General features: G+C 43.4%; 1 protein-coding gene across 2 annotated transcripts in view; it reads left to right on the plus strand.

Annotated features, from left to right (window-relative positions):
• The first annotated feature begins 237 nt into the window (after positions 1–237).
• The window catches only part of Specc1l (sperm antigen with calponin homology and coiled-coil domains 1 like), a 107,921-nt gene continuing 81,561 nt past the window's right edge, over positions 238–26,597 (plus strand). Inside the window, exons 1-3 of one of the 2 annotated variants that reach the window (XM_085679756.2) lie at positions 284–368; positions 1,703–1,794; positions 18,354–18,543. In XM_085679756.2, coding sequence (XP_085535882.1) covers positions 18,391–18,543 — 153 coding nt within the window. In that variant the 5' untranslated portion in view covers positions 284–368; positions 1,703–1,794; positions 18,354–18,390. Of the gene's footprint in view, positions 369–1,702; positions 1,795–18,353; positions 18,544–26,597 lie in introns of both variants that reach the window. The other variant, XM_085679757.2, reaches the window with a different exon arrangement.

Consider the following 26,597-nt stretch of genomic DNA (forward strand, 5'->3'; position numbering starts at 1 on the left):
TTCCTAGAGTGCACCTCCAGCTACAAAAGCGGCAACTGCGCATGCGCAGCCCCGGACCCCCCCCCCCCCTGCGCGAAAGACCGCAGGCGCCTGCGCAGTGGTTGGCCGGGAAGGGGGGGAGGCGGCGGACACGGCGCGTGCGCGGGGAGTAGTAGCGGGGGGGGCGGCACCGCCCGGCCAGGGGTGGATAAGGGGCGGGCGGAGGGCGGGAGCCGCAAGGGAGACAGGGCGGGCCGAGGGAGCGGCGCCGTGGGGTTGGCTGCTGCCCTGAGGCCGGACTCAACGGATCCGGGCCGCGCCACCGGGCAGGCGAGCTCGCCGCCCGGCCCCAGCCCGGAGCCAGCGAGTGAGCGAGGCGGTGCCGCGCGGTAAGAGCCAGGCCAGGGCAGGGTCTTCTCCGCTTGTGCCGCGGGCATGCTCGTCTCCTCAGCGCCGCCCGCGCGGCCAGGCCCGGGCGGCCCCGCAGACCCTGGCGGCCGCCCCGCGCCTGCGCTGTCCCCCCCCCTTGCCACCCCTCACCTCCAGCCATCGGCGCCTGCGCCGTGTCCCTTCCCGGGCGGACCTCACAGCTTGCCGGGCAGACCCCCCCTCCCCCACGCCGCCCCCGGGAGCACTGACTGGCGTGGTACCCAGCTAGCCGGGGATCTCATCCTTGCGGAGGGCCTGGGTGCGACCCTCGTGCTTGGAATCCCTATGGTGCCGGGGGAGACGGGGCTTTCACCCTGGTCCCTTGCCCTGGGCTGAGACAGGTTGCCTCCCGGTCTGGAGGATTGAGGGTGGGGAGCAGGGGCGGGAAGCGAAGGAACATCCCCCTCTCCCCCCGAAGGCTGCGTCCTACTGTTAGGACCTGGCTGTTTGCAGCTGGCAGTGTTCTTTATTCTTGAGACATGGCTAATTGTTTCAGGTTGGATATGTGTTGTTGAAGAAATGATGCATTTCCAAGCAGTGCTTACATTTGAGACATCCATAGTTCTTTGTGTGTGTGTGTGTGTGTGTTTCTGGGTGGGTTTCGCTATTTACAAACCAAATGGAAATTTCCGTCATCATTCAAATCCAGGCAACCTTGATTTCTTCGCTCTCTTGACGATCTGTCCTAAAGTGCAGGTGGGCAAGGAACCCCCTGATAAAATGGAATGTTGACTTTGTCATTGGAAAGAACCTTAAGCTTTGGCCCATACCTGTAATACTGGTACTTTGGAGGCTGAGACAGGATGAGCTCAGCTCAGAGTCGGGCTGCAGAGTGAGACACCTTGTCTCAAAATAAAAATAAATAAATAATAGACGGACCGTGGAGCCCGACAAGGCTTGCCTTTCAGGAGGCTTAAATCTTGAGGTGAATTCAGCTGTGGACCACAGGCAACAGCAGTTCTTTCCAAAGGTTTGGAGCGAGGACCTGTGTTGTTGCATAGGCGGTTCGGTCCTCCAGTACATTAGGAAAAAGTTTGGAAAACGGTATGTCTGTGTTAGATTCGTACAGATTTTTTTCCTTATCCTTTCATTGTACTGGGTTAATATAAGAAACTATTGATGACTGAGGTGTGCTTTGGGATTAAGGGCATGGCAGATGGCTAGATACATGCTTTATAGCTGAGCTATATCCCCAACCCTACTAGCCTCTTAACTTTTAATTGGGAGATAGATGGAGGTCAGACCAAGTATCCCAGCCCGCTATAACGCTATAACCCTCACTTTGTTGCCACAGGGACCTGGAATGTTCAGTCCTGCTTCAGCCTCTTGAGTAGCTGGAATTAGCTGCAAGCCTACACCACACCACCAGCCTAACTCCATCATTCTGTAAGAGACTCGAGTGTCTGCCCACTTTAGTTCTCTCCAGGGGGCCTCATGCCTTGTGCAAGCAGAACGAGTGTAGTTTTTTTCTTAATTAAAAAATATAAAAGTAGTCCATGTATGTTGCAAAATAGTCAAGCCATTGTAGAAAGCGATATGGAGAAAAAGAATTGGTTTTGTTACATTTTTCCTATTGAGAAAGAGCTGGTCTCCTTCCCTTTATCTCTCACTAAAAAGTCTCATTTTCCCCTTTGGATTCCAGTGTACACCAAACAGTGTTCTAACCTCAGAAACTTTAGATAGCTTAAGAATGTTTTGTGTGTTTGCCTATATATTTTCTATGTATGTAAGGATTTCTTTGATGTTTTAGTAAGAAAGTGATTATTAAGCCTGGTGGTGGTGGCGCACGCCTTTAATCCCAGCAGTCAGGAGGCAGAGGCAGATGGATCTCTGTGAGTTAGAGGCCAGCTTGGTCTACAAGAGCTAGTTCCAGGACAGGCTCCAAAGCTACAGAGAAACGCTGTCTTGGAAAAAGAAAAAAAAAGAAAGAAAGAAAGAAAGTGATTATCGTACCGTAGAAAAACTGTGTCGAGCTGTCTCTTGGTAGCAGTCGAAAATATCAGAGCTGATGCAGAGCGGACCGCGTAAGTGAAATTTGCTCAGGCCGGGAACCTGCATTTCGTTTTCTTGACAACACGTGACTTCTGAAGCAGAGGTTCACTTTCTAACTGACTCCGCGTAGCTCATTTGATCAGATGACTCGGGTATTGCAAAGGGTCAAAACTCTTGTCAGGGATGGGTTTTCTTCATGCTCACGATTGGCTAAATAACCATATGCACATTCAAATCACACGTCTGACTTGCACCAGGTGTTCTGCAAACATCTCACCCCAATAGAGGAATGGTGACAGTCCCACGAGGTTGGAGAGATTTCCTTTGGCTTTATGTCTTTGGGCAAGTAAGCCTTCCTTTCTGGTTCTCACGGTGTCCATTCTGTGTGCATGCATACGAAGGAGCTCCTGGAGCTTGTCTGCAGTGTTCAGCAAGTGTCTACATAATGCTATGAAGTGTTGAGTTATTCTTTTATCAATGAAAACTCGGGAGTCAGATATGGGGGGGGGGAATCTGTATGCTCAGAGAAGCGGCGGAGAAGCAGCCCTTGACCCCCTTTCTTATCCTTTCTTGATCCCAAAGGCTGAGAATCTTTGTAGACTGCTCCCTACTACTTTCTGTGTCTCTCTATATGTTCTGGGTTCTCCAAATCTCTATGGCTAATTTTGGTCAGCTAATAGCTAGCTCCGCCCTCAGATTCAAGGTAAACTTTATTGGCAATATCAGGAGTGTCAAGAGTGTGATCAAAGTATTCCATACCACACTGGAATTTCCTACTCAAAAATTTGGGTGATGAGCCAGGCTATGTAGTAAGGTAGGTGAGAATGAATTTGGGACACTCTGGGGTGAAGGAGTATCGAGTAGTCCTTTATGTCATAAGAAGAACAAGGACAGTGTTTGGAGTTTTAATGATACTGAATTTTAGCCAATTTAAAGGACCATCATTTCTAAAAAACAAAGTAAACCAAAACCACTCAGTTTCATGGTGATAACATTAAGCATTTAGGGACTGGAGAGTTGACTCAGTGGTAAAGAGCATTTGTTGTTCTTACAGAGGACCTGGGTTTGGTTCCCAGCATCCACGTACATGGTGCCTCACAACCAGCTGTAACTCCAGATACAAGGGACCCAACACCTTTTGACCTCCATGGGCACCAAGCATGCATGTAGTGCACATACATACATTCTTGCGAAGCACTCATACATATAAATAAACCTAAAGCAATCTTAAAATTTAGCATCTTGCTGGATATGGTTTTACAAGCTTGCAGTTTCAGTTATTTTGGAGACTGAGGTGGAAGGATTGCTTGAGTCTAGTCTGAGGCCAGTCTGAGCAATATAGGTAGGCCCTGTGTGAAAAAGATCTAAGTGTCATTTATGACGGTGATACCAAATGGTGTGTGGTGACTGCAAATGGTAAATACAAGATAGTTTGTGGATTGTGAGTTTAGACATAAAGAGAGCATAAAGTTGTGTTTTGCTGTTTAAGGGAAAATGTCTTCTGGGCTGTTGCTTTTAAGGAAGATCCAAATCCAGCTGCAGCCTTCAGGAGGCCCAAGCGGATGGAGCCCCAGGACAGCTGAGACTACATAAAGAGACACTGTCTCAAAACACCAAGGGGAAGAAAAGATTTACATACATTTTGTCTGTTTTTTTCGTTTGCTTATTTTTGAGACCATATATTTTGTAATTCAGGCTGCCCTTGAACCCACGGTGTACCAACTTCTCACTTTTGATTCTTTTGCCTCCATCTCCCAAATGCTAGAATTATAGGTGTGGCACCATGTCTAGGTTTATGTAGTGCTGGGATTGAATGTAGGGATGTGCATATGGTCAGCAAACATTCCCATCAGCTGATCTATATTCCTAGGTCTGAACTACTACCTGAGAGAAATGACTTTGGGGTGGCTTACCATGCATGTAAAAAGCCATTAAGTTTGATATTAAGCTTGTCCTGTTTTGATTATCTTTAAAATAAAGTTCTTGGGCTAGGAGGTCTGTGGCGGATTAAGGCTTTTGCTGTACAAGAATGGGGACCAGAGTGTGGATCCCCAGAATCCACATAAAGTTGATGTGGTAGTGCTTGTCTGTCACAGCAACACTGCAGTGGCAAGTTCTGAGGAGACAGGAGGATCCCTCGATGCTTGCTCCCTGGCCAGCTAGCTTGTGGTATGCTACAGCACACAAGGGGCCCTGTGTTCAGATGGAAGGTTAGGACTGGCACCCGAGTCTTCTGACCTCCATATGTGTGGCACTGGATGTCTGTATGCGAGAGTACACACATTATCATGCTGTGCACAAACATCAGTGTGTATTTCTCACATTGATATAAAATGTCAGTTTTTTCCCTCTTCCATTTGTGTGTTTGTCTGTCTGTATGCGTCATGTGTATAAATTTTCCCCATCACCTGACAGTCTCCCTTCTTAACTTCTGGATTTAATGCACACTTACCCTTTTACACACACCCATGAACACATCACAGACTAGGACCGACATACGAGGAGGTTGACTGGTCCTTGGAATTGTGTGTGCCAACAAAATAATGCTAAGGGAAATTCCTGTTGGTTAGAATTGTTAGTACTGAATAGATTCGCTGCACAGTAAAAAACTCCTATCAACTCAGAAGATTTTTGTTGTAGTCTTTTTTTTTTTTTTTTTCCCTGAATCTGTTTCTGATCTGAAACAACATGATGATCAAATTGGTCTTGGGAATGTAGCTTAGTGCTCAACATCCCTAGAAATCAGGTGCAAATGAAAACTACTTGGAGATACTATCTCATTCTAGTCACTGGCTAGTGAGAAATCTGATATGGGGAAGAGGAACTCTTGCTCACTGATGGTGGGAGTGCAAATTAATATAGCCATTATGGCAGTCAGTTTGGCAGCGACTCTGTAGTACTCCTGGGCATTTTCCTAAAGATTTCCCTATCACAGAGATAGTTTCACACCCATGTTGATTGCTGCAAGGAAGTGGAAGGAGCCTAAGTATCCATCAGCTGATGATTGGACAATGAAAATATAGTGCGTACATACAGTGGAATAATGTTCATCTGTCAACAACAGCCAAATCATGACATTTGCAGGAAGGTGACCCAAACTCCAAAAAAACAAACCACATGTCCCTCCTCGTATGTTGGTCCTAGTCTGTGATGTGTTCATGGGTGTGTGTAAAAGGGTAAGTGTGCATTAAATCCAGAAGTTAAGAAGGGAGACTGTCAGGTGATGGGGAAAATGGGCAAAAGGACATAAGTCATGAGGGAGGACTCAAACTTCCTTTCTCTGGTTGTAACTTGGTCGTAGGTGGTTTTCTGTGTGTGTAGGGGGATATGTGAATTAATCTTTCTGTATGTTGAAATAGCAATTATCATTTTATTCCCAAAGAATCTAACATGTGTTAGTCTTTTGAGGCAGTGGTTGTGAAGGTTGGGCTTTCTTTTTAATCCCACTGATTAGCACGGTATGACATGGTTAGTTGCTGAGTACATTTGTCTCGTTGACCCACTTAGAAAAAAATGATTTTTTTTTTTGTTGTTGTTTTGGAGGGAGAGATTCAATAACTGGAAATTTTTCTTGTTTTTTTTTTCTTTTAAAGTTGTCAAATCATTCTATTACAGTGTTATTTAATGTGTAAATTGTATTGCTGTTTATAAAGTGTGGTTTTAAGAAAACTTAAGCTGGGGAAGTAGCCTAGTGGTAGAGTTACTTGCCTAGCGTGTACAAGGTCCTGGGTTCAGTCCCCATTATCACAAAAATAAGTCAATAGGCTTAAAGAATTGAAGGGATGGGAGATATTGAGGCAGCTTTGATCCATAGCAAATATAGAGGACTTTGATGTTCATGAAGCTTTTACTACAGTTTATGATAGTCTGTTCTGCACTTACCCTCCAGAAAATACAGTTACAAAAGCATATTGCTTTAAAAAAAAAAAAAAAGCAGAACAGACAGGTCTCTGTGAGTTCACGGCCAGCCTGGTCTACAGAGTAAATGCCGGCACAACTAGGGCTACACAGAGAAACCCTGCCTCGAAAAACCAAATAAATAAGTAAATAAAAAACAATAAACTATATAGTCTGTTCTGCAGTTAACGAACTCATTGTAGTTCAGAATAGCCTTTAACAGTATGCGAATGAGCGTATCTAGGTTTCAGTAAAAGTTAAGACTTTGCAGGTTTTCATGCTGTGAAATAGTCTAGATTTCATCTCCAATCCTTCAATAACACAATAATGTAATCTGAGTTTGTGATGGTCTGATTCGGCCTGCTGTAAAGTAGAAATACTTTACAATATTGAGTTTGCACTTGTTCCTTGCTGTGTGTGGGGATATGGCGATTCTCACACACCTGTTCTGTTCTCTGAGACCTTGCTGTGCTTAGATTCCTCAGTAGTGCTTCCTGTCGGTTCTATTGGCTCTTCCATTCAGTGGTTGGTGTCTAGGAGTCAAAGCAGTTTTATTTCCTCCTCCCCAGTTTGAATACCATTTAGTTTTTGTGTTTGTCTCTCTTTCCTGGCTAGAACCTTTGACAGCCACTGCTCTTACCTGCTGAGCCATCTCTGCAGCCCTTCAAATTTTTCTTCTAGGACAAAATTCTGTTTTATGGCATTCAGCATGACATTAACTATCAGTATTTCATAGAAACTATATGTCAAGTTAAAGAGATTTATAGCTTTCTTGGGGTTTTTGTTTTATTGAATTTTTTTCTTCTGAACTAATCGTGGTAACTTTGAATTGCATTGAATTTTGAGTGTTAAACTTTGATTTGATTAAGTTACTTACATATGCTCTTAAAAATTATTTATCAAACCAAAAAAATAAATAAATAAAAAGCCAGGCAGTGACAGCACACACCTTTAATACCAGCACTCGGGAGGCAGAGGCAGGTGGATCTCTGTGAGTTCAAGGCCAGCCTGATCTACAGAGTGAGTTCCAGTACAGTCAGAGCTACACAGTGAAACCCTGTCTTGAAAAACAGCAAAAATTTATTTATTTATTGGTGTATGTATGTATATATGTGAGGTTTGTGTATGTGTATACATATGTGTGTGTGTGTGTGTGTGTGTGTGTGTGTGATATACTTGCCATAACACAGTAGTACCAGAGGACAAGTTGTAGGAGTTGGTTCAGGTCATCAGATTTGGTGGCAAATTCCTTAACCCAACAAGCTGGCTCACTAGAACTCACACACCGTTGGCTTTTGTTTATTTTCAAAACAGGGTTCCTCTATGTAGCTCTGGCTATACTCGAACTCCGAGATACACGCGCCTGTGCTTCCTGAATGCTGGGATTAAAGGTGTGTACCACACGGCCTGGTCCTGATATTCATTCTTGATACATAATTTTTGTTTTGGATTGTTGGGTTAAATTTGCTGATTTCCTTTTTCTTGTTTTGTGATACAAGGACTCAAACCCAGGGTCTATGCTAGGCAAGCACTTGTACAGTACCTTCAAGTCGGAGTTTTCTGAAATTTTGTTTAGAATTTATACATTCATTTTCTTAAGAAATATTGATCAGTAGGGTTTCTTTTTGTTCGTTGTTTTCTCTCTCCCTTTTCTATGCCTTTGCACAGGCTAATTGATAAAATGAACTGGGAAATACTTTTTAGTTTTCTTGAAGAACTTTATGATTTGGATGTGTTCCCCAAGAAGAATGCTTTGGAAACTCTATGCCCAATGCTGTAGAATTAGGAGGTGAAGCGTAGGCAGCTCTTGAGTCATGGGAATTCACTCCCTCAAATGGATTAAATGGCAGTTATAAAAGGCTTGAGGCTATGCGTTCAGTCTCTTGCTCTTTCAGGTTGTCTGTCTTTCCTCTTCTATCATGGGTGAGCCACGGGAAGAGCTGGCCAGATATGGCTCTTCTAGACTAGACTTCTCCATTTCTGTGTTTCAGTCCATTTCTGTTCACAATTACCCAGGCTGAGGTTTCCTATTAGATCAGTTCAGAACAAACTAGCTATAGAAAATTGATACCAAGAAGTCGGACTGTTCCTATTGTCAATACCTGACAGTATATGTGCAGTTTGGGACCTGAGTGGAGGCTAGATGAATTTAGAAGAGCAATCTAGAGAAAAATCTACATTTCTGTGAATGGAACATTGCAAGCCCCGATCCATAGGAGAGCCTGGATGTTAGGGATTGGCTAGGTGGTTGAAAGACCATTCTGATGAGGTCTCAGGTGGAGCTAAGGATTGGGTCCTGGAAACCTGAGCAAAGACTCTGTGGCTCCCAGCTATAAAGACCTTAGTGGCATGCAGAACCTAAGAATATTGGCAGGCAAGTGTGAAGGTGCAGGATGACCTTTCGGGGTGGGGGGGGGTTGCTTATGGTGAAACAAGAGAAATGACAAGGATGGATTAATAAGAGAAGGAGGCTAGAAAGGTTTGGAACATGTAGAGCTAGCCATTTACAAAAGCCTGGAGCTGGATGTGGTGGTGCGGGTTGGAATCCCAGCACTCACATGGCTGATGAACCCGTGTTACAGAGTGATACTCTTTCCTCTCTGAAAGAACCCAAACAAAGCCAGGTGTGATGGCTCACAGACGTGATGACAGCACTTTGGATGGAGGCTGAGGCAGGAAGGTTCCTGTGAGTTCAAGGCCGTTTCTGAGCTATATAGTGAGTTCCAGACTAGCTTGGACTACAGAGTAGAACCCTATCTCAGCAAACCAACCAACAAATCAAACAATGACAATAAAATTCCCCCAAAAGTAAAATTTAAAAGCGTGTTAGATAATACTCAAGGTGTGACCAAGGAAACATCTGCTAAAAAGATTAAAAAGGTTGTATTTGTGAAGAAAACAGGAGAAAGACCCTGAAGACATGGAGAGACATTGAGGCAAAGTCTTTGAAGGTTGTGTTTGCCAGCAAGACACTGGGACGTCATTTGCTGTGCCGTGCTACCCGTGGACTCTGCTCCCTGGGTTTCAGTGCAGTGTGTTCTAGCAGTCAGTGTCCCTTTGCCCCACCTGTGACACATGTAGGTCCACGTACAGGTCAGCTGTCACTCTGAAAGTGGAACCAGTAAGCCTTGGTGCTGTCTACGTGGTCCCATTTGTAGATGGTGAGCAATGTGTACAGGCTGTGGGCAAAGGGACTGTGCAGTCTCCTTTAGACTTAAGGGGTGGATCAGACAGCCTAAGGGGCTTTGGCAGGAATTTCTTATGGAGTCTGCCCACCGCAGAGCCTTCCGCATGACACTGTCATACTATGGAATTAGGATGCTGTGGAGACTCCAGCACTATAGGACCCATGAGAGAAGCAGGCATAGGGCTCTAGCCTGGGAGCTCTGTGGCATGGCCAATGTGCGCGAAGCCTTGTGGGCAGTGCTGCTTGACGACCCCACATGTCCAGAAGGTGGGGTGTGGAGTCGGAGATTAATGGGGACCTTTTGAGTTAATGGAACTTTGCCTGCTGACTTTTGAACTTGGTGCGAGCAGCTGCTCTCCTTCCTGCGCCTATTCTCCTTACCATTGCATCGCCTTCCTAGTTTCTGTTTTGAGCAAGGTCTCACTATGTTGACTGTATAGCCAGGTAATTTCAAAATCATCCTCCTGTCTCAGCCTCCCTGATGCTGGGATTACAGGTGTGTGCTGCAATGCTCAGGGCAGTGAAGTGTTTCCTTCTGGTTTTAGTTGTCATTGTATTTCATTCTAGAATTGGAAAACAGCCCCTATGAAATGTAGGAAGTGTTCCCAGGTAGGGAAACCGTAGCCAGAAATCGGACTTCTCTCATAAATACTGGCCATTCAGGTTATCTGCTTCCCACCCCGAGGCCATCTCTACTTTAACGAGCTTTTGTAGTCTGCCTTCCAAGGGATTTGTTTCAGCTAAACTTTTGAACTCGGTGACTTAAAGTGATTCTTAGGTGTAGTTCTCTTTGGCTTTGCTGTTAGCCTTTCTTTGTTTTGCTTACTTTGATTTTCATTGCTTTTCTTTAAAATATTTGAGTTAAATAGAGTTATATGTGTGTATATATGTGTGTGTATATACATAATACATATGTGTGTGTGTGTGTATATATATATATATATATATATAGTGTGTGTGTGTGTGTGTGTGAGAGAGAGAGAGAGAGAGAGAGAGAGAGAGAGAGAAACGTGTGGCTTGTAGATGTTGGTTTGTTCCCTCCACTGTATGGGTACCTGGGATTGATTGAACTCAGGTCATCAGGCTTGGCAACAAGTGGCTTTATTCGCTGAATCATCTTGCTGGCCCCTTTTCTTTTTCTCATTTCTTGAAGAAGCAACTGAAGTACTGCTTTGAGTCTTTTCTTTTTCTCGTGTGTTGTATTAAAATTTACCTCCAAATATTGCTTTAATATTCCCACACATTTTTATGTTCATTTTTATTCAATTAAAAATAATGTTCTAATGCCCCATGGCTATCTCTGTTATTATTATTAATTGTGGAGGGCTCCTGTTGCCAAGCTGACCTTGAACTCCTGGGCTCCAGCCACCTTCTGCAACCTTTAGCACTGCTGGGCCCCCAGGCATCCACCACTATTTCTGGCTAATTCCCCATTTGATTTCTCCTTTGATTGTTTAGCAGTGTTTGAGAACTTCTCAGAGATCTTTTTGTTATTTTCTAACTAATTAATAGTCTATTAAAAAGAAAGCAGCCACGGTACCTCGGAAAAGAAAGCAACAGTGCAAAAGGATAAGAGATCTGTGTTAATCTGAGGACTGTGTTCAAAGGCCAGTGGAGAGCGTCAAGGAGGGTGGAGTGCGTTGACAGCTGAGAGCGGGGTGCACAGGTAGATGCCTGGGCAGCCAAAGAGAAGCAGCAGAACTGCCCCACAGGTGAGGTTCTGCTGAGAGACGGTAGCAGTGACATTTGCCTCAGGAGCGCCCAAAGCCTCTCTGGTAAGCAAGTGACAGGGAGAGCTGTGAGCCTTTCCAGTACCACAGGGAAATAGGACGTTTGCCTACTTGCAGTGCTGGGGGCTAAGGTTTACCATGTCACCTTGTCAGTTCCCGCACGTTGTTTAATGGGGTCCTTGTAGAGTCTGTGTCATTTTGCTCTCTAACCTACCCAGCTTATGCCGTTTCAGATTCTCAGCTGTTTACCCTGCTGCTGAGATAGGAGTAGTTGTGGGGTGAGTTGTCGAAACCGTATGACAGGTCACACTGTAGTGGAGTGACTAAGTGACCTGACTCATGAAGCGCTAGGCTCTGACTCTGACTGCATGTATTAGCTCTTCAGATCTTAGCTTTTATTGTCTGTTTCTCGAGTGTCTGGCTATGGTTTTCATATAGTTGCTGAGTGGTGTCTTTGGCACATGCCCTGTTTGCTTCCTGTGCATTCTAGGAAGAAATGTATACATCACTGATGTGTAGTTTCAAAGCCACTGTTTGGGATTCCTCCAAGCACCCTAAGCTTAAGTCTCTCCGTTAGGTTAAACCAGCCGCTCTGCCGGTCATGTTGCCGGGTCACACAGTCACTTCCAGGTGCGGTATTATTGCCCTCATCTTCTGCAGCCAGTCTCAGAGGACTACTTCCCCTTTCCCACATCCCGTCCCTTGCCGCCCAGCCCAACAACTCAGGACTCACTGTCTCCCTTCCTCATGAAACCCCAAATACTTGTCCTAGCACTTACCAGCAGCCCTCAGTGGCAGTTATGGGTTGGTTTGGGTACAAAGGTATACAGATGTAAATTGATGTTCTTAATTAAAGGTGACTTTTTATGAATACTGTATTGTCTGAGTTTGCTACTGCCTACCAAAATATCTGAGCATAAAGCCATCATGATTTGAAGGGTCTTAAATAAAACTTTTCTTTTTATAAATGCTAAGAAATCGTGGCAGAGGAGGGAATGGCCAGAGAAGACTCACAATTTCTTGGGTTCTGACTTTAACTTTGAGAATCAATTTATTTTGGACTAAATCTGCAAAAAATAATTTGTGTACTGTAGCCGGAAATTCTTTCAGACGATCTTTCCAGTCTTGTCACGTTGTTAAGTATTATCAGCAGTTCAGCAGTCTCTTCCTCAGTGGTGCACTAAAGCAGATCGGCCGGCCATGATTTCATGTCTGTTATGCTTTTAAAAGCAGTCCCAGGAGAAGAGGATGTAGTTGAAGCTTTGGAAAACCCAGGCTGTTTCTATTTGTTTCTTGTATTTCAGTGAGCTTTTCTGTGCTAAAACAATGAACTTCTAAAGAACCCATTTCCTGTGGCATCTGCTTAGTTGTGGCTTAATGGAAAGAGAGCCTTTGGGTAGACCAGTCGCTGAGTTCTCTAGCCTCAGTGTCTTCCTCCTCTCCAGCCTGGAGAGTGGTTGTACAGAGTGGGGCTCGCCTTACTATTTATTTCTTTGCTGTCATTTTTAAGTGACAGTAAAACCAACCAAGTGTCTTGCTGGCAGTGTTCCCTTTAAGAGTTCTCTAGCTCTTTTTCCCCACTTAGCTGTGATCCAGCAGCAGTCTGACTTGGACACATCCTTCGCTGGAGCTAGTTTGGCTCTGCTAACCATTATTGACATCAACTGCAGGGCCATTTGTGCACAGCTGATAAGTGTGGGCCATTTGCACACAGCTGATGAGTGTGCCTCTCTCCCATGCCTTCCCCTCCAGGCTCCCTTTACCATGTCCAAGCAGAGAGGAGGGAGCTGTGAGGGGAAGAGAATCTCAATGTGAGGGTCATTTGCATAATTTACAGTTACAATCTTAAATGCACACATGTTAATAATTTTAGATGTCTTAAAAATAAAAAAACACTGTTATATTTTAAACATTCAAAACTTGGCTTTCTTAGACCAGTAAGTAATGAAATTTCTAAAGCAGCACTAGACTTTTGCCTGTGGATTTGGACGAAGAAGAGAAACCCATAGATAGCTAAAGGTGCCTCATTCCTGTTTGTCTCTCCTTTTTGTTTTAGGCATTTTGGCTACACGCCAATCACATGTATGTAGATTTCTAATATGGCAAGGCTTGACCATCCCTCTGGGGAATCCTTGCTATTTGCTTTGAAGTTACATTCCACATTCTACTTTTAAAGTGGTTATTTTTAATGTATTGTCTGCGTGTTTGGTATAATTCATAAGCATAATAGTTGTGATGGAGTTGGGAGCTGGAGGATTGGATCAGCAGTTAAGACCACCTGCTGCTCTTGCAGAGGACCTGGGTTCAGCCACATTGTGTTTCATAGCAGAGTCTGTAATTCTGGTTCTAGGGGATCTAGTGCCTTCTTCTGGTTTCTATAGACATTGCAAGCATGTGATGCCCTTGCCTAAATAGGCACAACATTCATACTCATAAAATAAGAAGGGCGGGGAGATGGCTTAGCTGTTAAGATCACTGGCTGCTCTTCCAGAAGACCCAGGTTCCATTACCAGCACCCATAGGGTCACTTATAATGTCTGTAACTCTAGTCCTAGGGGATCTAATGCCCTCTTCTGGCCTCTAAGGACAATGTATGCATGTGGTGCAGAGACGTACCTGCAGGCAAAACACCCATACATGTAAAATAAAGGGAAAAAATGTTTTAAATCTTATTTTTAAAAACCTTTGTTGAAGAATTTAGAGTAGAATTAGTTTATTGCATTATGAATGATTTAATAAAATATTTTTATTGGCTTTTCAAAATGAATTTGATTTTTGTAGGCATAATTTTTATCAGAGTGACTATTGGTTTTGATTCATCTGACACTGACTTACCCATGGCACCTCCCATTCAGTTCTCCTTTGAATGTGATTCCTTTCCAGTGTTTAACTCTGTTCTTACTTTGTAATATTAAGATAATCTTTACATTTTAAGTACAGATTTATGAAACTATAGAAAGATGTATTTAGATTGCCTGGGTCAAGACCTTTTGTAGATATTAAATGGGATAATGCTAAGCATAAAAATCACAACTAATAAGCAATTAATTTTCTAAAAAATGTTTTGAGCACTCCTTGCTGGTATAAACAAGTCTCACAGAGTTAGCTGTTTACAGAAGTTGGGCCTGGGATGTAATCTAGGTCTCTTGATTATCATTCTGATGGACTCCTTACCATGCATCTGCAGCATTTCCTGGTTTGTAATTTACAGTGGGAAAGATCTAGAAGCTTCTGTTGTTTGTTGACATCTACATGCTAGAATATGTAATTTAATGTAAGTAGTAAGTCAAACAGTCTTTAGTCATTCCTTATAAAGCAGCCTCAGCCAGGCATAGAGACACACACCTTTAATTCCAGCATTTAGAAAACAGTTTAGTAGATTCAAGGTCAGCCTGGCTACACAGAGAGTTCTGGCCAGCTAGGGCTACAAAGTGAGACACTGGCTTAAAGGGAGTAGGGGAAATATTTCTCTTATAAAGTAGTACCCTCTGAATGCTGTCTTAACAATTTATATTTGTTTTATGTGTGTGGGTGTTTTGCTTTTGTATATTCTGTACACCGCCTCTGTGCCTGGTGCTTGTAGAGGCCAGAAGAGCGCATTGGATTTCCTGGAATTGTGGTCACAGATTGTCGTGAGCCACCATTTGGGTGCTGGAAATTAACCTGAACCTAGATCCTCTGGAAGAGCAGCCAGTGCTCTTAATCGCGGAGCCAGCTCTCCAAGTTGCTGCCTTTCAGTTAATTGTTTGTGGAGGTGGTCTCAGTGTAGGTCAGGCTGGTCCCACACTTGCTGTGTAGCTGAAGATGACCTTGAATTGATTTTTCTCTGCTTCTCAAGTGCTGAGTTTCAAGAATCCACCACTATGCCTGGCTGCCTTTATTTTAATAAGGTTTTCGTAATACTCAGGCTATCTAAGATGTTTTTCTATAAATTTTGATAGCTTTTGCCTATCTGGTCGTTGTGTACTGTTGCCCTGATAGGCATACTAGGTTTATTATTTAATTATCTCAGCATCCTTAAAAAGTACATACTGTTACTGACCTCATTTTATGAATGAGGGAACTAAAATTTCAGAAGTTAAGCAACTAGTCCCTGGATACAGATTTGATCTCAAGTAGTTATTAGTTTTTATATTTTTGGTTCTGAGCCTAGCCTTTAATGGCTGAGCCATCTCTCCAGCCCTAGTTTTAAAACTAAGCATGGAAGTTTTGTTTTGTTTTGTTTTTTTAAATCATCCTCCTCAGCATGGATGATCTTCTGATAGCAGTTGAATTCAGATACTTTACAATATCAGTACATCTCTTTTGCAGGAGGAAAAACGATTATAATGAAGGTTAAGATAACCTTTAAAGGAAAAGATAACATTTCGGTGTGGCGTAGGAAGTAGCTTGTATGTTTATGTAGTGTCAAGAAAGGCTTCTGTCCCTCACTGTTAGGTTGGAGGCACCCGCCAGCCAGGGAGTAGCTTCGGAGCCCTTCTGGTTTCCAAGACAGTTGGTGTCCTTGATTCAGGGTGGCTTCTCTCTGATGAATTCATAGGGTCCCATTGGCATTGCTTCTAAAACTTGATTGGTGTATCATCTAGGTTGGAGAGGCTCAGGTTTCTAAACCCCTCTCTAACCTTGGTATGGTGTAACATTTTTCTAACCCCTGGCCCTGGTGAAATAACTTCTAGAACTAGGATGTAAAGACTTTCCCTTGAAATGGTTTATATGTGTTATTTGTACCACTAGTGTTTAAGCAAGACTTTATTAATCCTTATTTATTAGAGAGGAAGTTTATAAAGATAAGTGATTTGACCTTGGTAGCATAACTCATAGACAAAACTAGAGGTTGGACCCAGGCCTCCTGACTTTATCTTATTTATTAAAACACTATTATTACATTTAGTGTGTATGTATGTATGTGCACGCATGAGCACTTGCATAGCATATGAACATGCCAGAGTGTACATGTGAAAATCAGAGGGTAAAGCCTAGCTTGACAGTTTTCATGCTTCTTGCTGGAGAGGAATATCATTCTTCATTGGGTCTGAGGCCCAATGGAGGCCTCTTTTGGTATACCACAGATGTTATTGTTGCTTTGTCCTATGTAACATTGTCAGCAATTAAGGTGAATATCTTAGTTTCTTCTCTGTTGCTGTAAAAGAGACACCATGACAAAGGCAATTTATAAAAGAAAACATTTAAGAGCCAGGCGATGGTGGTGCATGCCTTTAATCCCAGCACGTGGGAGGCAGAGGCAGGTGGATCTCTGTGAGTTCGAGATCTGGTCTACAAGAGCTAGTTCCAGGACAGACTCCAAAGGTACAGAGAAACCCTGTCTCGAAAAGCCAAACCAAAACAAAGCATTTAATTGGGGACTTGCTTACAGTTTCACAGAGTGAGTCCATAACCATTGTGGCCAGAAGCATGATGGTTGGTAGGCAGAGAGGGAAGGAGAGGGTGGGGAAAAAAGGGTAGAGAGAGAGTGGGTTCTGTTTGGGCTTCACACCTTTTCTAACAAGGCCACACCTCCTAATCCTTCCTGAAACAGTTCCACCAACTAGGGACCAAGCATTGAAGTGTGAGTCAGTAGGGGCCATTCTCAAACAACTACCGTGAGTTTCATTCAATTATGGGGATGCCTTACACAGACTCCTTACAGTGCAGCTTACTTTTTTACTGCAGAGGTACTAATAGCATGCTAGGCAGGGATGGCGGGATGAGTGAACAGTGGCTGATCCCTGGATTTGATTCCCAGTACTTGGGTGGTGTCTCACCCTCTTCTGGCCTCCACAGGCACCAAGCACACAAGTGATGCATAGACATACATGTGGGCAAATTATCCATATACATACAAAAAATTTTAAAAAGAGATACATGTATGTTCAGAATGGTGTGTTAAGTCACCTAATATTGACTCTGTCCAGTGGTTATTAGCACTCTTATGCAGATTTACATTGAGAAAGAGGATACAGTGCAAAAAGAAAAATACAGAATGTACAGTTTGAGGAGGAAAAGAGCACGAGGAAATTTGATATTGGGACCAAGGTGTTTGCTGAAAGAGGAGGAGAAGCCTGGTGGGAGTAGAAGGAGAGGGAGTGGTGCCCTCAGGGCAACATGCCACCCAGCTAATCCTGCAGTGTGTGAAAGGAAAAGGTCTGAGGGATTTCCTTCACCTAAAAAGCAACTACAAAGGAATGCCTATGCAAATGTAATTCAAGGAAGGTTTAGGTTCCCTCCAAAGCAAATAGACTTGACAGCATCAGCCACGTGATTCTGGCTTTAGAACCACCAAAGACACAGGAGTAAAAGGGCTGTGGAATCTTCCTCCGCGTTTAACAAGAACTGCAGAGGCTGGGCATGTGGCAGCAGAGGCATGGAGGCCCTGAGAGGCTACTTTGTGAAGATATGAATGTGAAGCCTGAATTGTGTTAGAGACCACAAAATGTTCGAGGTGCAAGAGCCATGCGTGGGACACACGCCAGGGAAAACTGAATACAGGAAGTAGAACCAGCTGGAGAGAGAGAAGTGTGTTGTGGTTGGTAAAGCTGGAAGGAAATAGCCATGTAAAGTAAGCCTTCTGACATTGGACCCAGAGCTGCAGGATTTGGAGTTTGCCCTGCTGGGTTTTGGATATAGAACTATCCAGCACACAATGTAAAGTGTTCTTCCTTCCTTTCTTCTTCGTCCGTCCGTCCGTCCCTTCTTTCTTCTTTTCTTTCCTCCTTCCTTCCTTCCTTTTTCTTTTTTTTCTTTTTCCTTTTAGTTTTTCTAGACAGGGTTTCTCTGTGTAGTTTTGGAGCCCATCCTGGAACTCACTCTGTATTCCAGGCTGGCCTTGAACTCACAGAGTAAGTGCCTTCTGAGTGCTGGGGTTGAAGGTGTACACCACCACTGCCCAGCTTAAGGTGCTCTTTCTACTGAATGAAATAAAATGCATTATAAATCAGTAAAGTAATACATTTTGGTAATGTAATTTAAGGATTAAAATTACATTTCGATAATGTGAGTTTAAGGATTTTCAGCATTGTTTTCTGTTGTGACGTCTGTCTTTCAGATATTTTTATCACAGGGTGAAATTCTTTAGAAATAAGTTCTAAAGAGCTGTTTTCCAATTCTCTTTTCAACGTGACATTGTTTCTTTCTTCCCACAGGTTTGATTGTAAATGCATCACCAAGAGGCAGCCCAGAATGAAGAAAGCAAACAGGAGTGTTGGCTCAGTGCCTAAGGTGTCTGGCATAAGCAAACCACAACCAGTAGAAAAAAGCAAATCTGAGAACAGCTCTTCAGCACCCACAGCAGGCAAACCTGTCAAGCCCGGAGCCGCAGCATCTTTGTCAAAGGTATTACATTAGGGTAGCAATATTTGAATATGCAGTGGATTCTAGGCATGTATTTTAATATGTTGAATTTATTTATTAAATGAGTATTATTTGGAGTTCACTCTCTACTAGGACTAGGAACATAGTCTTTGAAGGGATCTTATAGCAGGGAGCCTTAATTGGTGTTTTGGTATATCCTTATGAATGGAACTAATAATAGGCTCTGCATGAAAAATAACCCAGTGCCTGCTTTATGCAGGGTGTCGTGTGCAGGTGAGCTGGAGGTGGAGTCTGCCTTCAGGGGGCTTGAGGAGGAAAGGATGGCCACCATGAGGCGCAAACAGGAATACTGACCCACCACGAAATGCCAGATGTCCAAGACAGTATGGACAGTAGATAATGCTCCTAGCTCAGGAGGACTTTGAAAGGAACTGGCAAGCTGTGTGTTAGAGGATGACTGGCTGTCGGGTTCCTGTGACCTCTTGACAGTGTTTCTTCCATCACACACACAGCATAAATTTCTTTCTTTTTTGTTTTTATTTTTTGTGACATGGTTTCTCAGTGTAGCCCTGTAGTTTTTTGGCTGGTCTGGAACTCTCTGTAGACCAGGCTGATCTTGAGCTCAAAGATCTGCCTGCCTCTGCTTCCTGAGTACTGGAATTAAAAGTATGTGCCACAACACCTAATTTACAGCATGGATTTCTGTCTTGTCTTTTTTTTTTCTTTATTTCTCATTGGTAGAAGGCTGTTCATGGGCGCCAATCTGTTGTGAGAGACTGCTTGTTTGTTCCCAGCTGCCCAGACTCCAGAAATAGTCACACAGAAACTATATTATTTAAGTCAGTGCTTGGCCAATCACTTAAGTGTATTGCTAGCTAGCTCTTTTATCTTTGATTAATCCATTTCTATTAATCTGTGTATCACCATGTGGCTGTGGCTTACTGCCAAGATTCCAGTGTGTTTGTCTGCAGTGTCAGCTACATGGCTTCTCCCTGACTCCGCCTACTCTCTGTATCTCTTTCAGCCTGACTTTACTCTGTTAAGCCATTGGCCAAAAGCAGCTTTTTTATTAACCAATGGCAATAAAGCATATTCACATCATATATCTCCTCCCACATCACTTTTCTTTTCCTTTTTTTTTTTTCAAGACAGGGTTTCTCTGTATCTTTGGAGCCAGTCCTGGAACTAGCTCTTATAGACCAGGATGGCCTCGAACTCATAAAGATCTGCCTGCCCCTGCTTCCTAAATGCTGGGGTTAAGGTGCGTGCCACCACCACCCAGCTGGATTTCTGTTTTTTCTTAACAGCTGATCCAGTATTAGTCTGAGTCCGCATTGGATTTTAATCCAGTAAGAGCTTAGTTAATTTTCTTTAGACTTTCTTAGAGAATGGGTTAATTCTTTTTTAAGAAAGAATTGTAATTAGACCAGAATCTTTGGGGACAGAGATGAGTCCATGACTTCAAAGGACTGTGTCGCAAGTCAAAGGATTTGTAAGTGGACAACACAGATCAAGGACTTAGTAAGTGACAGGCCGTGCAGGTTTCTTGTTGTTGTTAGATTTGAATCTTTTAGCCCAGGATGGATTCTGGAAACAGCAGTTTTACAGGGGTATTCTGTACTGGCTTGGGCTATGCAGGGATTGCTCCACACCAGTCAGTCTGTCTGTCTGTCTAGTATGCACCTGAGTACATGCGTGTGTGTACCGTCATGCTACAGTATGGGCGTGGGAGTCCATCTTTGTGTTACAGGGCGTGAAGTTAGGTGACTGGCCTTGGTGACCCACATCTCTACCTGCTGAGCCACAGCCACTGTCCTCAACCCCTACTTTTTAAAATGTCTTATTTCTTTGTTGATGTTATGTCTTGAGTCAGGATCTTGTGTGTAGTCCAGGCTATCCTCAGACTCCCTTCAGTCCTCCTGTCAGCTCCCCAGGTTCCACTAGACCCAACTCCTAGTTCAGTGTTGAATGCCGTTACACAGATCCACACGGGCTTCTCCAGCCCTTCCCGTTTAACATCACTTACTTACTTGCCTGCTTCTTTGCTGTAGTGTTCGGATGTTGGAGTCAGCCGATGACACAGGCTCTAGGAAGGGCTTCTGCTAGTCTGACAAGGAGAGACCAAATATGGCCGACCTCTCCAGCAACCCTTCGTTCAGGCAGAGGGTTTTAGATTGGGGATTAATTTTAAAAGCATTTCAAGCTTGGTGGTGGTGTCACACGCCTTTAATCCCAGCACTCATGAGACAGAGGCGGGCAGATCTCTGTGAGTTTGGACCAGCCTGGTCTACAGAACGAATTCCAGAACGGGCTCCAAAGCTACAGAGAAACCTGTCTCGGAAAACCAAAGGGAAAAAAAACGAAGGAAAAAGCACTCAGAGGAACAACATGTGAGGGGTTTCTGAAAGACCTGGAAATGCTGTTCTGTATTTCAAGGTTATTGAAACTGAACCTGGGCTGATTCAGTGGGCGGGGAGGGCCCTAATTTTTTCCTCACTATATCCTTGATGAGTTGCTAGTTGTCACCCTGTGGCCTGGGGGGCAATGCCAGGAATGACCTTTGCCCTACTTCCGATAGTCTGAATCAACATCCTGAAGTGTCCCCTGGGTGTCAGAGCTGCCACTCTTTCATGTAAGAGAGGTAGCATGTTCTGACCTAACTGGTTACTTGGTTGCTGGGCTGTCTTCAGAGTGGAGAGCCTGTGTCTCAGGAGACCTGTTATTTGTGTGACTGGAAGAACAGGTTGAAATGTTGTTGTTGGATGTGTACCACTGCCTGCCTTCTATGTCCTCTGTGTCAGATTCACTATGGTATGTGTACTGAGCAGGCACGCCGCATCTGTGCTGTGGGCCTGAGGTTGCTGGGAGTTCGGTCTTGAACGGTGAGTACTTTTCCATTGTAAAGCAAAACTGTATACTGCTCTAGCCAGCACGCACCAGCTGTGCAGGCTTTAGGCTCTGTTCCATTAGCAGGTTTGTTTGAGTGTGTGTGCATGTGTGTTGGGGGTGGGTTGAGTAGATTTGTATGTAGTAGGGAGGGCCAGCTGTCATACTCTCTGGAACACTTTGCGTGAACTGGATCGGTTACTGTCACTTAGAAGAAAACTGCTGTTGATTAGAAATTGAAGAAAAGATAGGAAAGAACAAAAGTAAAATAAGCAAAAACAAAACAAAACAAAAAACAGAAAGAAAACATTAAAGAACTTTTGAGAGGCTTGGAATTCAGCTCAGTACCAGAGTGCTTGCCTAGCTTGTGTTATGCCCCAGGTACCTACCATCTCTAATACTGTGCAAAAGAAGGGGGTTGCCACATCTCTGGCTTGTTTATATTTTGTTTCTCAGAGTTACTGTAGTTCACTGTTCCTCTGGCACAAACCTCCCACAATCTTCATTCCTGGAACTATAATGGAGCATTGATGAGCGGCAGGATAAATGAAGGGTTTTGTTTCTGGTTATTTAGACATCATGTGTACATACTTAACCCCATTCATACATTTTTGTCATTGATCAATTTTCCCATGACCCCTTTCTCGTAGTGTCAGGGTAAAAGCCCTTGAACTTTTTAATATCTCATTTCAGATGCCAACTCTAGCTGAGAGTTCGAGGATGATCTTGTGATCTAGCGCTCCAGTCACTGTGAAGGTAGAAGATGAGCAGACATAGCTCTCCTCAGTGAGATCAGGAGGTCATTCTCACTCCAGCCAGGGGCTGTGCAGGTCCCGCGGGGGCTTCTGCCCCCTCAGCGCTGGCATCTGCCAGTGTGCGTCCTGCTTGGTTCTTCATAGTTAGCACTTGAAGAAGCAGCAGAGCTCCCATTATACTGGGAGATGTTTTCTGTAAAATTGATGGAGGGAACAATCAGCATCAGTCAGAACGCAAACACTGATAGTACTTTGTAATTATTTTGATCATATCTTCTGTGATTATTATTTTGTAGTACAAAATACAGATTGTAGCTTAGAAACAGGCTGCATGTATAATATGTAAAAGGCCCTGGACAGATCCTTAATGCTACACACACACACACACCACACACACACACACCCCACACCATATATACACACTACACCACACCATATATACACACACTACACCACACACGCACAAAACATGCGCAGAGGGGCAGGGCGGGGGAGAGAAAGAAGAGGTTAAAGATGCACCAGTTTACATCTGAAATGTACAATTTGGAAAGTAATCTTAAAATTTAGGAAAATATGTAGATTAGACTTGACCGTGAGGTGTATGCAATACTTGGTGGGATTTCACTCTCTGAATCTGCAATGTTTTTGCCAAATTAATTGAATCTTGAATCTGTTGTTAAAGGTGTATTCATAACATGCTCCTTCATCAGGCTCATGGGATGTTAATGGTAGGGAATATTTACAGGGATGCACATCTAAGGTTGCGCTACAGAATCTTGTAGCGCAGTTAGAAGAAATGGAGAAACAGTAGTGAGCATACAAGCAGTTTAATGTAAAAGGCAAGCTGGAAAATACAGCACTGTTTTGAGCGTGTTTGTATGTTGTTGTGTAGCTGATGCTCTCAAGGCACACCTCGAGCTTAGTGAGTCCTTGTGCAGTGAATGTACCCTGCAGCCACCACCCAGGTCAGGAAACAGCATCCCTGCTTCTCAGAAGCCTCTAGCGCCTCCCCAGAAGTAGCTACTGCCCAGAAATTAATTTGCCAGTTTTGATTTTTTATACAAACATATCTATGAGTGCTGTTCTTACTATGTGTGTTGGGTATCTTACCCATATGACTTTAAACAGCAAAAGTTCCATTGTTGCTGGTTAGTATTCCATGTGATTACTAGACCTTAGTTCGCTCACCTAGCAGATTGTTGAGTGGCTTTCATACTTTTTGCTTGGAGGTCTAAGGACCATATTGTGAGGAGCATTCTTACAGACATCTTTATTACCCACACATTTCTGTTAGCCCTCTGACCAGAGTGAGATCCTGTGCTGGATTTTAATAGGTTAGTTACGTTGTTCACTTCCCTTGTTTTAACCACTCAGGGCTGTGTAGAGGGCTGTGTAGGAGGAATAATTTGCTTCTGTCGTGTTATGAATGAGATGGAGCACCTTTTGTGTGTGCTTTGTTTCTTCCTTTTAGAGACAGTCTTCCTATGTTACTGAGGCTCTAGACTCCTGGTCTCACAGGCTCCTACCACCATGCCTGACTCTACCATGTGTTCTTTACTAAGAATCACCACATACTAACTTTTATTTCTGCAGTTTAATCATTGTCCTGTGTATACATGTGCAAGCATGCATTTATATATATGCACACACACAGTTTTTCTTAAACTATTTAATTGTAAATTGTAGACAGTAATGGTCCTTTACTGGTGAATATTTGTATTTTCTAGAAAACACAAACATTTTCTTTTATAGCCATAGTATAATTATAAAACCAGGGCATTATATACTGTAAGCTAGTAGCTAGTGTATAGCCTCATTACATTTGTTAATGGCAATAGTGTTCATTACCAAAAATGAGAATTTCTTTTCTCTTTAAAAATTATTTGCTTTTGTGTTGAAGGTGTGTTGCCTGCATGTGTCTCTGTACAGCACATGCATGCAGTGCCCACAGAGGCCAGAAGAAGGTGTCAGGTCCCAGGAGTGCTCTGTTTAGATCCTTAGCCCATTTTTAAAACTGAGTCATTTGTTTCTTCAGCTCTTTGATTCCTGAGTTCCTTGTCTCTGGTGTTAGTCTTCTGTCAGATGTGGGGCTGGTGCTCTCCCCACCCACTGGTTCTTTCTTCATACAGCGGCTTTTTAGTTTTGTGAGATCACACTTGTCAATTGTTGGCCTTAATTCCTGAACAAATGGAGTTCTCTCAGGAAGTCCTTTCCTGCACCGAATCTTGCTGATACTGCCGCTGTTTTCGCCAGCAGTTTCAGTGTTTCAGCTTTCATATTAAGGTCTTTGATCCACTTAGACATCATTTTTGTGCATGGTAATAGATGTAGGTCTAATACTGTTTATCTGTGGAATCCAGTTTTCTCTGCACCATTTGTTGAAGATACTGTTTTTTACCCAGTGATTTGTTCTTTCTCTCCCTTTCGTGTGTGTGTGTGTGTGTGTGTGTGTGTGTGGAGGTCAGAGGACAACTTGTTGGACTTAGTTCTTTCCATCATACATGTTGCGAAGCTTGAACTCAGGTCTTCAGGCTGGGTGGCAAGTGAGCCATCTCCCCAGCTCTCTGTCCCACTGTACTGACTATTTTGAATGGCTGTACACCACACTGCTGTGTGCCAGTGCAGTTAGACCACCCTTCCCAAGAGAGTGTGCTGCCACACTTTTTGTGTTTTCGCCGGCCTGGCAGGTATCAAGTATTTCACTATCTGTATCTGGTTTCTTTTCTTTCCTTCCTCTTCCTTTTTATTTGTTTGTTTGCTCATTTATTTATTTTAACTATGATAAGGATTTTTTTTTTCCCCAAGACAAAGTTTCTCTGTAGCTTTGGTGCCTGTCCTGGAACTAGCTCTTGTAGACCAGGCTGGCCTCGAACTCACAGAGATTCTCCTGTCTCTGCCTCCTGAGTGCTGGGATTAAAGGCGTGCACCACCCGGCTGGATTTTAATACTTTCTAAAGTTTTGGGTTTTTTTTGTTTTTTTTTGTTTTTGTTTTTGTTTTTTTTGTTTTTTTTTGCCTAATAAAAGAATTATATTTAATCACATATTCATACAAAAAGAATACTCATTCTACTCTTTTTAGCTTTAGCAGAACACAAAACAATTTTTGGAATGGAAGTTATAGTCTAATACAGAAACAGAACTAACTCTATTGGTAATCACAGGAGACTCTTTTTATTAGATGGACAATAATAAAAAGATAAATTTTTTTCTATCAATGAAGTCATTTCAAAATTGTAAAACTTCACATATGAGGAAGATCAGTGCCAGCTATAAACCAGAAACAATTACAAGTTAAATGTTACTCTTTTTTTTTTTTGAGAAAGTAATTTTATTAAATTATAAAAGTTTCCATTTCCGCCCTTCCTCCCAACACCCTCCCACTCCCCCCACTCCCTCTCCTCCTCCCTCTTAAAGTTTTGTTTTTATGTACATAAGTTGATTGAGTTTTTGTTTGATGATTTCAGAATTTCTGGTTGTAGTTAGAAACAGTACACTTTATTTCTTTTCTTTTTCCATTCAAAAATTTACACTTCCTCCCCTCCTCCCATTTCCCTCTCGCTCCCCCACTCAACCTCCTCCCTCCCCCCTCCCTCCTTAAGAGAGGGCAGGGAACAGTACACTTTATTTCTGATGTGATATGACATACTTCAAACTCACTCTTTTCCTACTTTGTGAATACACAGTTGCATGATATTTTGTTTGTGTTCTGACAAGTAAAGCTTGCCTGGAGCTCAGATAGCAGAGCTAGCCACTAGTTAATCATAGAGGCCAGGCTGAGGTGGCACACGCCTTTAACCCCAGCACTTGGGAGCAGAAAGCAGGAGGATCAGAAGTTCAAGGCTACTCTGGGATGCAGGCGATTGAACAAGTCTAAAAGAGAAAGAATGCCGGGCAGTGGTGGCACTAGGGAGGTGGAGACAGTATCTGGCTCCACGCAGTCTGAGGATTCGTAGAGACAGGATCTCTCCCATCCAGTCTGCGATTTCATAGAGGTGAGAAGTGACTGTGGCTGCTGCCCTGCTTCTCTGCTCTTTCAGCTTCCATCCCCTAATATCTGACTCTGGGTTTTTATTTAATAAGACTAATTAGGATCCCGCTTCACGCAGTTGACCTAGCACAGTTTCTTGTAAAACCTGTGTCTTCCGAATTACTTTTGGAGCCATAAATCAACAATCTTTCTATATGGTTTCTTTATAGAATTTTTTGTTTATTATTACTTTGGTTTTTTGAGACAGGGTCTCTCCATGTTAGGTCTTGGCTGTCCTGGAACTCGCTATGTAGACCAGACTGGCCTTCAGCTCACAGAGATCCACCTGCCTCTTCCTCCCAAGTGCTGGGATTGGACGTGTGTGCCACGACTCCTGGCTTATACTGTGGTGCTGAGAGTGTAACCCAGGACCTCACGTGTGCTGGCTCAGAGCTCTTCTGCTGAG

The sequence above is a fragment of the Myodes glareolus genome, chromosome 18, assembly GCF_982192425.1.
Source record: "Myodes glareolus chromosome 18, mMyoGla1.1, whole genome shotgun sequence".
Classification (NCBI taxonomy): Eukaryota; Metazoa; Chordata; class Mammalia; order Rodentia; family Cricetidae; genus Myodes; species Myodes glareolus.